Consider the following 15,648-nt stretch of genomic DNA (forward strand, 5'->3'; position numbering starts at 1 on the left):
TGAAAATGCAAGACTCAGTGATCATGTAGCTCTACTGGGGGGAGTCGCCTGGTGCCATTTATTGATGTCAAGACAGCATATTATTGTAACAGCCCAGTGACAGCTGGCATGGGGTACTTTTGGAAATCAGGTTCTTGAAACATGGTATTTTACCTGGACAAAGCTCTCTTCATTTAGTATGTATGCTGTTCCGGAATCTGGACAGATTCAGATAGTGGTTGCAGGAGGGTCAAAGATTAAACCGATAATGACAGACCCATTTTGAAAGGAGTGTGAGGTAGGTCATGTTCTCATATGTCACGACAAACAGAGGCGGGACAGATGCAACCCCCCCCCCCCCCCCAAAAAAAAAAAAACAAAGTGTAGTTATACACTCCTAAAAATAGAAAAAACATCCAAGGACCAACATGACATATGCCTGGACTCCTCTGTTAGCATTGTTTCATGGACACTCTTGAACCGGCCCGGCTGGCAGTAACCTTTAAAAAAAACACCTTTATTTACCCTAGCTGTCATAGTTTGGCAAGGAACTTTAAAACCCATATATGTGTGGCATGGTGGCCCATGGTGGTTTTTGTGTATATTGCCAGTTTATGTGAGTTTTCACAGAATACTCTAATTTCTTCCTCCACTCCCAAAAGTCATGCAAACTGTTGTCCTTTAGTTGCACTTTTCACTGTGTGTGGCTTGTGGGGTGGTTTGAAGATCCTTAATTGGATAACCAGTTACTGTACATTTGCAGATAAAGGAAATATCATTAAAATAACACTATTGGAATTTGTGGGTACCATGGTATATAGATGATTATTTTTTTTCTGTAGGTCTACTTTTATTACTTGCTTTTTCTCTTTTTGTTTTTTTTTATGGTATTTTCAGTGAAATGCATTTTTAAATATCACCCTAGTGCAAATCAGAGCTGCACGTGGCGAGACAATGCTGAGGATTCGCGAAACACCGCAGGCGCCATCAAGCCTTTGTGCGCATTTTCATTAAATCGCGTTTCAATTGGTGCAAAATACACGCCAACCTTGGCAAATACAGCGCAAAACCGAAAAAGGGGATATGGTGGTCACATACTGCGGACACGTGGGCGCCCACTTATAAGAAGGGCGTAATACCCGCCGTGTCATTTGTAAATTAGATTAAACTGTGGATATTAATAAGGCATAAACGGAACAAGTCATCTGACGTGCCGCCCGCCTACTTTTTTTCTCTCCAATTTACCTGTGACTATATGAAGATACAGTCTTTCCATCTCTGTCTTTCAGGTAGAAAAAAGGAAAGACACCGACTTCCGGAATGACGGGGAGCCTGTGTGATTTTCGCCGCTTATATATTCCGCATGCGGGCCAAATTTTCTCTCTAGATTGTTGCTTGCGGTTCTTTACTGAGAATATCAAGGCAAATAAAGGACGAGTTTAGGTGAATCTATAAAGCCGCCTTATTTTTGGAAAAGCGAAGCCGGGCAAACTCCGTTTGGTTTGCCGTGTCTCACAAAGAAACCTTGCGGCGAGGGAAAAATCAACACTGGGAAGAGGGAAATGACTCCTTTCACGTATTTATTTTTATTTTTAATGTTTGGTAAGATCCCGTTAAAAATTATGCATTTACTTAAATTGTGCTACAATATTATACTGTATAATGTGTGTTAAAATGCATCGCGGTTGTTTTAGTTGGTTTGCTGTTTGAGTCCTTTGAGTTTTAACATATGTTGGTTATTGGCTAACTATATAAAAAAAAAACTAGTCTTTGATCAGCCGTGGGAAACTTGCGGTCTTTTTCCGTATTCATGTATCATTCATTCCTGGCTATTCATGTACCGTTTTTGAATAAATTGTACATTTTGGTAATTTCCTTTTTTCTCCGGGGACACGAATCGCCAATTCCAACACGCTTAAGCATAATTGCTGCAATCGCTAAATAAACTGTGGACAGATTAAAAAATCTCAGTGTATTTCAGAATCGCAACAAAAAGAGTGAATTTAAGTGTTTAAAATGCAGTGCGGCTGCCAAGCGTAGGGATTTTCAGACAGGCTTGTTAGTCCTTTACGCATGGTGTCCTTCAGTTTCACATTTAATGCATTTATCTAACACTAAAGTAGGTTGTTACTATTTGTTGGTGGTGGGAAACATAGGGTACCTTTAACTTTGACGCTTCGTGATCAGAATGTGTATTAAGGTGTGTGGTTATTTGGATTGAGCTACAGTACAGTAGGTCAAAATCAGGCACTTAACTCCTGTTGCGCAATATGACCTTAAATCGTTTAATTACGCACCAAATAAAGCGCGTTAAGTAGTTGAAAGAGAACGTTATGAAGATATCCAGAAAATCAGTTCTGTACAGGCATGGTGTTGAGCGATATGTGGCTATGTGGTAAAGCGTAGCTGTGGTTAGGTGTGGTTAGGTACTGGCCGGGAAGGTGCAGGCAGGCGCTCCCTGGCACATTGGTCATGGGCGTGGTGGGTTCTTTCGATGCACGTTGTGCGTGTCTCCATGGGTTGGGACACTCAATGAGCCATAGCTGCAAAAATGTGTTCCTGTTCGGGCGCAGCGTCGTGTTTGGTGCGCGGCAGAATCCCCGAGCAAAGCGCAGCCGTGGGTTATCTCTCTTGTGAAGGGAATATTACAAACACAGGGACTTTCCTAGTCAGGAAGCGGCTCCGCATATGCACTTTCCCTTTAAATCCGAGGAGTAACCGGCTCTGCCGGCTTTACTTTTTATGGAGGCGTTAAGTCCCGGAGCCGAGAGGACGACTGAAATGCTCCTGTGATTATTTTTAATATTCACTCGGTCTTCTGTTCCCAATTAATCTGTTTACTTAGTTTACTTGCATAAACACATCAGTACTATTGTTAAAATGTGCGTTTTATCAAACAGGCATGTTGACGGCAGGGTGTGGCTCTGCGGGGTAGAATGCTGTGCTTATGATCGGAAGGTCACTGATTCCAATCAGAGGGTCAGCATAGGTTTCACTATTGAGACGCTGAGCAAGGCCATTAACCCCCAAGTGCTCCAGTGACTGGGTAGCCCCGCTTTCTCAAGTATGTGTTACTTTGAATAAAAACATTTGATAAATAAAATGTAAATGACTGACACTGAAAGCTGTCCTGGGTTTGTTTATGACTTGTATATACAGTATGTATGTGTGTGTTTGACCCATTTAATAAAACTTTCTGACCCTCTGTCACTGGAAAGGATGAAAGTTCAAGTCTGTAGAGTCCTGGGACTCCCTTTTTTGCAGTCTGACCGAGACATGAATGCTATTCAGTAACTTGAGACCAAGACTAGACTCCTTTGGTATTGTACTCTTCTGAGAATCCTTGGGTACCACTGGTATGACTTTGTGTTAAATGAGTGGTTGCTCAGGGAGTCCGAAATGAGGCACCGTTCCTGCATTGTGACGAAGCGTCATGTACGGCCATGTGATCCGACTCACGGGATACTCATTGTTAAGGACCCAACTGGCTGGACCAAGCCAAGAGGACACCCCTGTAAAACGCCTGGCTGGGGTACATAGATTGGCACTGCCAGAGGGTGAGACTGGACCATGTGTTGGCCTATGGGGGTGGGGTCACCAATTGGGATTCCAAGGTGCTTCATCGTGTGGTGGGCTGTACCAATGCAAGGTGCCTGACCTGACCTGACCTGGCCATGGAGAGTTGAAAATGAAATGATATTCCATACTGTCCAGTTGGCCAAATTCACTCTGGTACTTGCTTGTATCTGAGCTATGTTCCCTTGCTTGTGACCCATGCAGGTTCCTCTCAGGGCAGGGTGGTGACCGTCCCCTTCAGCCCTCTGGTCCGTGTGGCCGGGCAGACTGTGTCGATCCGATGCGACGTCATCAAGTACGAGGGCCCCCAGGAGCAGGACTTCGAGTGGGAGGTGCTCAAGGGTGGCCAGACGCTGCGCCTCATCTCCACCTTCGAAAAAAACACATTCACAAACACCGTCTACAAGGACCGCATTCGTAGCGGCGCCATCCAACTTGTGAGGCTGGACGACAACGTGGTGGAGCTGCGGATCGCAAATGCCAGTGTGGCAGATGACGCCATTTACCGCTGCACCACTCTCAGCACTGACTCCAGTATATCCGGAAACTATTTTGCCGATGTTGAGCTAAAGGGTGAGCTGCCCTAATTCCATGATTACCTAGATGCTGGCTTGCCAACTTTGCCCCCAGCTCAGTTCGCTGTAGTAGTGATTAAAGACAGGAAGTAGAGAACTAAGCTCACTTCCTATTGGCTGCTTTAATGGCTCCCAGTGAGTTAAAGCAGGTTGTGATTGGCTGACAATTATAATCCCACCGACCAGCCTGGTCTGTTTTCTTGCACTATTTTTAAGGACCACAGTGACACGGCACTTAAGGGCAATATTTAATAACTTGAAGGGTGCTGTTTCAATTTCCAGGTGGGCTTTGGGTGTAGTATTCCTGAGTTGGGGATAAGAGTCACTCCACGTGAAATTCAGTTGAAGTGGGTGTGCTGTGGCTGAGCAGGTTAGGATGCCATGCCTGTGACCAGATGGTTACCAGTTCAAATCCCAGGGTTAGCAGTATGATTTCACTGTTGATTGGACCCTATGCAAGACCCCTAACCCTCAATTGCTTGAGGGACAGGTTGACCCAGCCGTTGGGGGGGGAAGGTGCTGCTTTGGATAAATTGTTTACTAAATGTGGTCACCATTTTGGATGAAAAGACTGTATTTGACTGCGATACTTTTTGGGTTTTTGCAGTGATTGGGGATAACCTGAAGGTGTCACCAGTGGCAGCCCCAGCGGTGGTCTTGGAAGGCAGTGAGCTGCAGTTGCGGTGTAATGCCTCCAGGGACCTGTCGGATCGCACCTACCTGTCAGTGACATGGTCCATTCAGAGGGGGACCTCACCCAGTGAAGACATCGTAACCTTTGGCCCAGACAGCGTGCTGAAGCCGGGTCCAACGTTTGCCCAGCGCTATGCCAATGGTGGAATGCGCATAGATGTCCGCGAGGGCGGGGCCTTCATCCTCACACTGACGGAGTCTCTGCCCAGCGACCAGGGCACCTACACGTGCCGAGCCCAGCAGTGGGTTTTGGAGGGCAAGAACTCTTGGCAAAGCATCATGGGACGGAGCGTTGAGCTGGGGGAAGTGAAAGTCACAGCTATTCGTAAGTCCGGGTTTTTGCTGTGAGTGCTGGGAGTATAGAAAAGCCAGTGACTGCTGACTGGAATGCTCTGGAATCGGTTGTGCATGAATCATCTGGTTTTTATTTGAATCATTGGTTATTGGTAAACCTGAAATGCTAAGAAACTACTTAAAAATGTAATTCTAAATGGTAATTGATGAAATGTTCCAACATTTTAGGGAAGAACCTCAAGGTCTCTGTGGAGAAACCAACTTTGGTCAGTATGGGGGATGATATGCGTCTCAACTGTTCCATCTCTGCCGACAATCTCCCATCGCTGGGCCTGGAGCTGGATTGGCTGGTCAGCTTCACTGCCTCTGCCTCCCCCAGTACTCTGGTTCAGATGAGCCGAGACGGGATAGTGCAGAATGCGTCAAGGTCCGTGGGGCTCACTCGGGTCAAGCCAGGCTTGTTTGGACTGTTGGTGCATGATGTGGACCAGTCCAGCTCGGGCTTCTACTCATGCAAGGTGCGGGCTTGGATACGTCAGAGCAGTGGCTTGTGGTACCCAGCGGCCGAGAAGGTCTCCGACCCAGTGGAGGTCCAGGTGTCCCTGCCAGGTAAGACACATTGGTAGAAAGCACAGCTGGTCACCTACTACATTTCACTTACACGCTGAAACCTCTCGGTCAGTATATGTGTCCGGATGCAGCGTAACAGGCGGGGTTAGTGACTGTGGGACAAACATTTGATTGGCAGCCCATGATATCCTCCCCCCCTGGCTATTAAAGCCTACATTCTCCTGGAGTTCTTCCTTGATTTAGGGGGAGTATAATTGTGCACTGTTTGTTGGTTCAGTTGCCTTGCCCATCTCTGATAAGCTTCTGTGGTGGACTCGCTGTAAATGGGGAACCTGGAGCAGTTATGATTGTCCCTCACAGCTTTGTCATAGCATTGAGACGTGAAAGGAGGTTTTCCAGAATAACACTATTGTGACAATGGTTTTGATTTGGTGGAGAACTGTAAATGTGATGGCAAATTGGAGTAATTCATGGTGATGGGTGCTTTCTGTAGTTCTTTCCTATTCCGGGTCAAAAAAGGGGGTGATTGCAAGAGGGCAATAATAGAGCTTTTAGGGAGGTGTGTTTGCCCTCAAGGTCCCTCTCTTGTCCTGTGTGGAGCACACTGCAACTCGAGCGTGTTTGACTGCAGGGATTGTCCAAATTTAAGCCCCCCCCCCTGCAGTGTGCTCACACGTGTCTCATGAAAGCATTTACAGGTGTTAATTGCGATTGGGCTGGGTCTTTAGTGTGTAATGTGATTATGAATGCAGCCTTTGCAACTTACCCAGAATCCTAGTGATTTGGAAGCCAATAATTTCAGCCAGTATATGCCAAAAACCCTACAAGAAAGGGTAGAATTGCATTTATGAGTCTATATGTGTCTATATATAATGCAGATTGTATAAATATATATCATTCTATTTTTTGAAGCCTGGTCCTTCCAAGCGCATTTTTTTTAGGGGGGGATATGGGTGTCTGTAGCAGATGGTGACAGCACGTCTCCACCGAGATCCAGGAAGAGCCACTCCTTTTGCCCTCCTGCCTTTCCGGTCCCCTTGGGCCGAACCGCTCTTAGTTCGGGCCATACGAGCGGCCCAGTCCTCTCGGCAGCATGTGTCCTTTCGGCAAGGGCTTTGTCAGCGCTTTAATCCTAGTCTTTGTTGCGCAGTTGAGACACGTCGGCGCAGATAACTGCCGCAGTATCTGCGATCGTGTGGCCCATGTGGGCGTGCGTGTGCAACTTAAAGGGCCAGGCTGACCTGGCGACGAGCGTCACGGCCCTGGACCCGCTTCTCCATCTCCGCCAGCTCCTCTTGGCCCGGTGACACGCCGCGCTGATGCGTGATGAGGCCAATTTTATCGTGGTCCCGAACCAGAGGGTGCACGACTTTTGCCGCCTTTTATAGAATTAACTCTGACGTGAGCAATAAACACTCTTAGGAATGACAGCGCAGCTCTAACTGAACATGCTGTCCCTGTTGTCCTAAACACACCTTCATAAACAGCCATTTTCAGTGTTGTGGTATTTTGGGATTTTTATTTAAAGTTTTACTTCACCAGTGCTTCTCTTCAAAGCAGCATGCACTTTTTTTAAGGAAGCAGGGTCAGACAATTCCCTGGAACAATTAGGGGGTTAAGTGGCAAAATCATGGGGATTTGCATAACGTCGAGATGAGGTGGGACTTCCCCCCCAACAGTGAGATAGATATATACTTAATATAATTGTTTGTTCACAAAAAAACATAATGAAACGTAAACGATAAATATAACTTGAAATTATGTGACGAGTTGGTATGTTTTTTCTTTTCACCAGGAGACCCCTTCCCCCCCCCCCATTAAAATACTGTAAGCTCCCACCCTAGGGTTCATTTCAGAGTAGCAAAGTTACTAACTATGACAGCATCTTGCATAAGTGGGAAACAGGCCCCCGGATGGCCGATAGTCACTAACGGATCTATGAGAAAAGAAATAACAGGCGAGTGGGAAAAGCACTTTGCGTGTAAACTCACTGAAGACCTTGTATCATAACCAAAGATTGTGTGAAATGGTGAGATTTAATAGCCTCATCGTGATCGTCTTAGTTGCAGCTTGAACAATCAAATAACTTGGTTAGTTAATAGCACAGCAGAAATAGCAACGCTGATAACGCAGCGGTAAATAGACTGTCGGTCACAAGTCTCACTCCACTTTGCTGTTAGGGCGTAAGAATGAGTTAAAATCCAGGGTCAGGCCTGGCCTGGCATTTGTTTGGAAAACGCCATAAAGTAAGTCACTCGGATACCAGAAACTCAGAATCATTTAGTTCATAAACGGTGCTGACAGAAAGTCCAATTTATTGCCAATAAGAGTTTCAGTCAATCCCCTATATTTACTTCTGTGGGTCTCTACTGAGACGATCTTCTGCTTGCTGTTCTGTGCTGTGTTGTTTGTGCTAATGATTCTTTCCGGAAAGTTAGGATGTTTGTGACAGCAGATGTGGTGCTGAATAGCGATGCCCATCTTAGTGGACTGTGTGCCGAGGTCATTTTTCCACAGTGCATGACCTGACATTCATGGAAGAATATCATGTTGTGGATAATTTTGATAGTTCCTGCAAATTCAATGTACATAATGTGAGACAATAACACACTTAAACTACCAATTTATTGAAGGTTAATAACAGTAAAAATGGAAAGATAAATTTCACTTTTAACACTAACTATAACAGCACTATTTTACAAAAAAAAAAACAAACTACATACACTTTGACTACAGAATCACCTTTTTGTGCTCCTCTCACCTCTGATCATGGTGATCCCGTTCCCCCCAATGTTAATATGAAACCTATCCCCCTGGGGATTTGAACCTGTGACCTTCTGATCACAAGCACAGTGTCCTTAACCCACAGAGACACACAATGTCCTTCATTTGTGCTCTCACTGGACTAGGGCTTATGACACAGGGTGGTGTGATAATTTCATTACAGCAAAAGCCCCCTTGACTGTGTATGTCTTCCTCCCCCCCACTTCTGCCCCACAGCACCAGAATTCAAAGTAAACCTGAGCAGCGCTGTGATCCCACAGAACACCGGAGATCCAATGGAGCTAGACTGTCATGTGACGGATGTGTCTCATTTGGGGGAAGGGCGGCTGGCCGTGACGTGGCAACGTGGGGGTGGCACCCCGGGCGACCTGCCCGCAAGCTCGCAGCTCATTGGGGGCCTGGATCACCACGGCGACCTGTCGGCAGGCGACGCGTACCAGCAGCTCGTGAAAGACGGTCAGCTCGTGCTGTCCAAGGTGAAACCGGACACCTTCAAGCTGCGCTTCCTGCAGATGAGCGCCGCGGGCATGGGGCTGTACTCCTGCACCGTCTCCGCTTGGACGCACTCACGGGACGGCAGCTGGCAGAAGGCCGGGGAAGTCCGCTCCAGCGGCATCACCATTTCCTGGGCCTCCAGAAGTACGTGGCACATTGCTCTGAATCTGACAGTGAGGGAATTCCCAGACGCCACCTGATATCTCAGCCAATTTAGTTTTAACTCTTAACTGCTAAGCATGCTGCTGCTCTGTGCTGGAATGTGCAGCTTCTCATGCAACTTCAAATTTCACAGTGTGTTTGAGTCACCCCAAAGGCCGGTTCAGAGCTTCCCGTCGTACCGCGGTGGCACCCTGAAGGTGTTAACATTGTAGCAAAATGCAGTAAATAGGGAGACCGGTTTGTGCTTAGTAACGCGGGACTGCGTGCGGTTTCCCCATTAACATGGCTCACAGAAGGCACCTGTGGAACTGGTTACGGTTCACTTTGGAAATCTAGCCTTGTTGTTTTTCGCTAGATAGTTGGAAAGTTTTGGCTGTTTCTTTCCATTTCCTACATCGTCGTGATGTTTTGATGCATGTCAGCTGTCCTGGTTTGTTTGCGTTTGACTTAAATCTTAATGGAATGTGCAGATGTGTGCCGGGACAGTAGCTATGCCCAGCTGTTGGAAATGCATCATCTCCAGATGTTCACAGGCCTGTCTTTCCTTACAGAACCGGATCTCGCAGTGAAGGCGATGGTTCTGCGGAACCCCTCCTCTCCTGGGGGCACCTTCGAGATGAGCTGCCAGGCGACAGTGCAGAACCTGCAGGGGGAGGAGTTCTCCATCCTGATCCAAAAGACACCGGTGGCTGGTGGGAACACCCAGAAGATCATATCACTGAGCGAGAACTCCATCCTGAAGTTGGAAGGATGGAGCCAACCGGACCGGCTGGACGACGTGATCCTCCAGAAAGTGGGACAGGGCAATTTCCAATTCCGGATGTCCGGAGCGCAGCCATCTGACGGGGGGGCGTACTTCTGTGATGTGGCAGCTTGGACCCGCGAGAGCAGGGGCGGGTGGAGCAGAACCATAAGCGCCGAGTCCAATCGGGTCAGCTTGGCCTTCTCGGGCCCAGGTACGTGTGAGTGTGGTTACATTGTCAGATCCTGTGCTGTGTGTGGAGTCAGCAGTGTGCTGGAATCAGGTATATGAAAACTGGGACAACAGCACACCGTTCTATTTTGCCGAGGACTTCCCAATGACACGCTGGAAGGCGGCTTAATTCCCAGCCCCGTTCAGAAACGGAAACTGATAGCAAATCAGTTGGCAGAAAGCACATATTTACAAAAAACAGCTTTCAGGATGTCTCTGTGGAGTTGGCAAGTATTGTGTCCTTTAAACTGGACACAAAATCATGTCTTTATTGTTCTGACTGATAAGACAGTGCCCCCACTCGCTATAATGTCTGCTGTTTTTAGTTGGTCTTCCAGCCGATAGCCCTGCTCCTGGATTTAACGCACATCCCTTACCACCTCCCCCCCCTCCCAATCTGTCGGCCATTTCAGACGGCGACTGCTCCAACCCCCCCAATCTGTCCCCTTGTGCTCGAAAGCCTCCGTCTATCTGGCGGACTGACTTCACCCCTGAATCTGTGTGGCGTTGCTGCAGGGACTGAACAGAGCTGGCTTTGAGTTAGATGGCTTTTTTTTGTGGTGAAAAGATGGGGGGGGCGGCTCTGGTGCACTGAGCTAATGATCCAGCATCGTCGGTTTTGAAGGAGCACCCGCGACTGCCAGGCAGAATCTGTGCCTTTGTTCTCAGTGTGATTAGCAGGAATGTTATGGAGCCACTTTAAGATCCAGAACTGCCTGTCTTTGGCTGAGCAGGCAGCAGCAGGACAGTGCTGCGACCGGCCGATGTGCCTCTCATTCTGTGTGTTTTTTTTTTTTTTTTTTTTTTTTTTTTTTTCTCCGCTCGACAGGACCGACTGCGAATGTCTCCATTCGTCTGGACTCAAGGTCACTTTACACCGGAGACTCAGCCACGATGGTCTGCGGCCTGACAGCCCAGGACGGACCCGCTAACAATAGTAGGTATACTTGCTGATGACTAAGCCTTGGGTCATGAGAGCCGGGTGCCACATCACAAACGGGAGCAGGAGGAGGCACTCCTTCCTGCCGCCCCTGAGGCCATGCCCCCCCCCCCCCCCCATTCGACTAACTGTTTCTCCAGAACATTCCTGGACTGTGGCTCACAAACCAAGCTTCTTTCGAACACATAGGAGTCACATGTAACGCTATAAGTTTGTTCTGCCGCGGTGGGATGGTTGGTTTTGCCATTGGACTGTATGTTGCAAGGCTTTACTACACCATCCCCAGCAACATGTTAAATTTAGAACAATAATTAATATCCCCACCATACACTGAGCCGCTTTCACAGCCCGGCTGATGCTGGCCTTTGGGAGTTAGCTGCATGCTGTGTGCTAATGAGCGATGAACTTGACTTGTGTACAGAGTCTTAGTGGGTCGCAGTTACCAGTCTGTAGAGGTTGCAGAGGTACAGATCAAGCTGGTTTTCCCTGCGAAGGGAGGGGCTTGGGACTACGCTAAACATCCTACAGTTTTCATTCCCAGTACTTAATTCCTTTTGTGGCGGTAATTTACGTGGCACGGCATTGTACAGCTGACAGTATCGGTGCTTTGTTTGAGAACACTGTGGTCCAGGCTGGTTGAGACGTGTGAAATAATGGTCCTGGCTGTACAGTAAAGACAGAATGATTATGATCTCCCATAAAAACCCAACACTTTGCAGAGCAAAACGCTGCTCAAAATAGTGGCTATTCAGTTTCAGTCCTGGGGGGGAATTTCAGATATTTTTCTAACTCATTGCACCATTATGGCAGGTAAATAAATATAATTAGCTGAATCCAACTTCTGTACCCAGCTGATAGTGACTCTTCCCACACTTGACCACACCGTCGGCGTGATTTATCTTGCTGGAGGTGCCCATCATGAGAGACCTTCTGGAAATTCAGCAGCAATGAGGGTCACATATGATGAGCTCAGTTTGACTTTATTAAAAGGCTCTTGGGTCTGTCTACCATCCAGCCTCCCCCAACAATAATGAAACATCCCACAGAGAGTAGGCATGCAAACATCCTTAGAGAGAGAGTGAGGGAGTGTGTCTCTGTCAGGTAGATCCAGAGTCACGTGTGACAAACTCCATTCAGAAATATGCCCTGAAAGGAAAGCATCTATGACACTGTCCTTCCCGAACCTGGTTATTCAGTTATCGCCTTGGTAAAAGTCCCAGCAGTAAACTGATCGTGACCTCCCTCGGAGAACATTAACAGGGACGCATATCTGCGCCGGCGCTTTGGGACTTCCATGTACAATCAGCTCATTTTTTACAGATGTACTTCCTGCAATAAAATACCTAAATAAACACATTGATGGTGGAATTAGCCAAAGAATAGGCCCTCATTGCCCTGTTCTGAAAGGTATGCCAGGAAGGGGAGGGGCTTGGCAAGTACAGACCTACAGGCCACACCCCCACAACTGAAAAAGATATACTCCCAGATTGTCCTTTTGTCATGTAAAATTGTACGGTGATCAGTGAGCCATGCGGCGAGGGCAGTGAGCCAAATGTGATTCTATTAGACCGGTGAAGCATTTAACTTGGAAGTGTCGGGTGGGGGGGGGGGGGGCAGTACCTCTCTGTGTCTGACGTCGCAACATAACGTCTCTGGGAGCCCTGGCAGCGTCTTCAGAACCAGGCCATAGTCCGTAGGTGTATCTGTGCTTCCTGCACGCCATGTCGCAAATATTCCTGAAGCTGGGATTGTGGTCTCATTCAGACCTGACGGCATGTCTTGACCAGACTCGCTTCTGAAGGTGATGCGTCATGCCTTTAGTCTTCTGTAATCCTGATGACCCAGTCTCTTCACCATCAAACATCCTGTATTAACACTTCCAGGCATGAAAAGGATTACTGACAGTCTGCAATGTTCCAGCACAGCCATACTGTAGTTAACATGTGCTTAAGATCTTTAAGCAAGAACCAAACTGGATTAACACTCTTGCCCATACATATACAATCTTAAGATTTTTTTTTTTCTTTTCCTGGAATATTCTGGTAGTATCATGCACCTAGATTTGAAGCACCATTTACGAATGCCTCAAGTGAGGGGGGAGTTTTGGGATGTCCAAGTTGCCGTACGAGTGTGTAATATAGATCCATGCCGTTTTCTGTGAGTTAAACTCCAGTGTCAAGTATGGCTGGAATGTAGAAATGTAATAATTTTCAAAGGAATCCCCTCCCCCATGTCATTCTTTGAAAAAAGCATGCATATAAAACGAGTCCACACAGGAACCCCGTGCACGTCAGATCATGTCGATTTTTAGGGAAAGAATGAACAGCGTTGCAGTAGGCACGGCGCAGGTTATCCATTTGTGTATCCTGCTATGTTAATTATCCCAGATTTGCAAGCATTCTTGGGCTCTTCGTAATTTCCGGCACCTTCTTTTTCAGACCAATACGAAGTACAGTTGTACCGAACCTCCACCTCAGACCCGGACCATTCCGACCTGCTGATCAGCAAGCGTCAGGGTCTACCCAATAAGTCCCAGCGGTGTGAGATGAAAGGGTGTGAGATGTACCAGATAAACCCGTGGACCTACAGGTTCTCTGTCCACAACCTCCAGCACAGCGATTCGGGGGAGTACCATTGCAAGGTAACCTCCTGGCTGCAAAATTCCCCTTTGACGTCTACCAAGGGATATGAGGTGGTCTCAGAAAAGGTCCTTCTCTCAGTCAAGTTCTCAGGTACGTATGCGTCTCTAGAGTGATAGTTATGTCGTGCATCTTTTTATTTTTAAATTGGGTGTGTACAGTGAGAGTCCCCACTAGCATGGGTGTCTAACCGTATGTGTTTGCTGCACAGTGTGGAAGTCCGTGCAGGTGCCCTCTGCTCTACGGCTGTGGCATCTCCCTGGCTGTTGGTCTCCTCTCTGTCCTCATTGGGTACATCTTCGCCCGCTGCCTCCAGCACGGTGGCATCCGTTCTCAAAGCAAACTGATGGACATCGAGATGGACTGAGACCAGGAGTACTGATTTACGATGAGACCTCAGTCTTATGCTTTTAATTGGTCAACCAAGAACATTAACCATTCTGGTTCAGGGACTGATGTTTGTTTGTCGTCTGGATGTGCTGTGCCAGAAGGACACTGAGAGGATGTGTGCTTTCTCAAGACGGCCGTCGAGGTCTTCCTTCCAACCATGGATCTTATTGCACTGAACTCAGGAAGATGATTGAGGCAGGAAGAGCTATTTACCTTAGTGCCTGTTGACATTCTGACTCGTGAGTGTCACCAAATGTCACCAAACGTTTTAAATGGAGCAGTATTCGATGGAAAGTCTACGGTGGAGAGGAGGGCTGTCGACCAGCTGGTCTGGGAGCAGAGCAGCAGAGATTTGCACATTGGTGTATGTGTTTTTGTCCCTTGTTCCTTAACAAAGGCCGATCTGCTATAGAGCAAGGATCAGCATCTCTGTGGAAACCCTGCAGAGGAATGTTCTAGCCAAGCTGAAGAGGATCTCAGGCCTGTAACTTTTTTTCTGGCTTTTAATGCTAATGGAAAATTTCACCCAGGTGGGTGTGGTTCTGTTCTATAAAAACCAGTCTGTGGATAGAGCTCGTTAAGAGCTCATTTCGGGTGCTCAGACACCTTGTGCTAATTGGTATGTTGAATGAATGCCAAGTGGGTCACTGTACAAATTGGTGCCTTGAGCCATTGATGATGGAATGCGTGAAACGTTTTTTAATTGTATAGAATTGTATATAGAGTGGGAAGAAATCTGTAAGGGCTGTCAGTTTACAGTGTTTAGCTTGTGAATGATAAGTGTCTCACCCTCAGATCTGTCAGTAGAAATCTTCTGCTCCAGCTGGCTGCCTTGCGTCTTGAATTCTCATAAAAAGAACAAAAGTTTCTTCCAGCCGCTGCCATGGGAGGCGAACCCTGTTGGTTCCCCGGGAGGCATGACCACAGGCTGCCGGATTTGAGGATGTTCTAAGTCAGGGGTGGCCAATCTTATCCGCAAAGGGCCGGTGTGTGTGCGGCTTTTTTGGGATGACCTTTAGGTCATCGCAGCGAAAACCTGCACACACAGCGGCCCTTTCTGGGTAATATTGGCCACCCCTGTTCTAGGTGGAAGCTGTATACAGAAAGAGTACTTCACGCTTCATACAGATAAGCACAGAGTACCAGTGTGTTTGCTTCTGTTTGAAGATTATTTCCTTGAATACAGTGTATATGTGTGCTTGTATGTGTGTACGTGTGCCCCCCCCCCCCCCCAGGTTTTAATTGTATATTTTTGTTTTCAACTTACAGAGGTTACTGACATTTTAATTTTTTTGTTGTTTGCCAAAAACAAAGTTATAATACTTATTGTCCAATAAACTTGGTTTTTTACACACTGTAATAACTTTCATTTATATTCTGGCTGGGCTTTTGAGAGGGATGTGTGTGGGGTCGTGTGTGTATATTAGTGTGGGGACCCAGTGTCCCCACAATATGGTGGAAAAGCCTATTTTTTTTATGTTTTGGGGACCATTATTTTAGTCAAAACTCAGTTTTATAAAACTAACAGTGCCAAAAGTCTTGTATTTTTGTTTGATTGCTTAAGGTTAGAGCTGGGTA

The 15,648-nt window shown here is 47.0% G+C and overlaps 1 protein-coding gene across 1 annotated transcript; it reads left to right on the forward strand.

The window, feature by feature from the left end:
* The first annotated feature begins 1,195 nt into the window (after positions 1-1,195).
* LOC125738419 (prostaglandin F2 receptor negative regulator-like) lies at positions 1,196-15,422 on the forward strand. Its single transcript, XM_049007335.1, has 9 exons — positions 1,196-1,581; positions 3,760-4,128; positions 4,738-5,148; positions 5,346-5,726; positions 8,688-9,110; positions 9,680-10,084; positions 10,931-11,038; positions 13,480-13,773; positions 13,892-15,422. Exons 1-9 carry the CDS (start codon positions 1,542-1,544, stop codon positions 14,092-14,094), a joined length of 2,634 nt encoding a protein of 877 aa, XP_048863292.1. The 5' UTR covers positions 1,196-1,541; the 3' UTR covers positions 14,095-15,422.
* Positions 15,423-15,648: the final 226 nt, after the last annotated feature.

Source organism: Brienomyrus brachyistius, chromosome 1 (genome assembly GCF_023856365.1).
Source record: "Brienomyrus brachyistius isolate T26 chromosome 1, BBRACH_0.4, whole genome shotgun sequence".
NCBI classification, from domain to species: Eukaryota; Metazoa; Chordata; class Actinopteri; order Osteoglossiformes; family Mormyridae; genus Brienomyrus; species Brienomyrus brachyistius.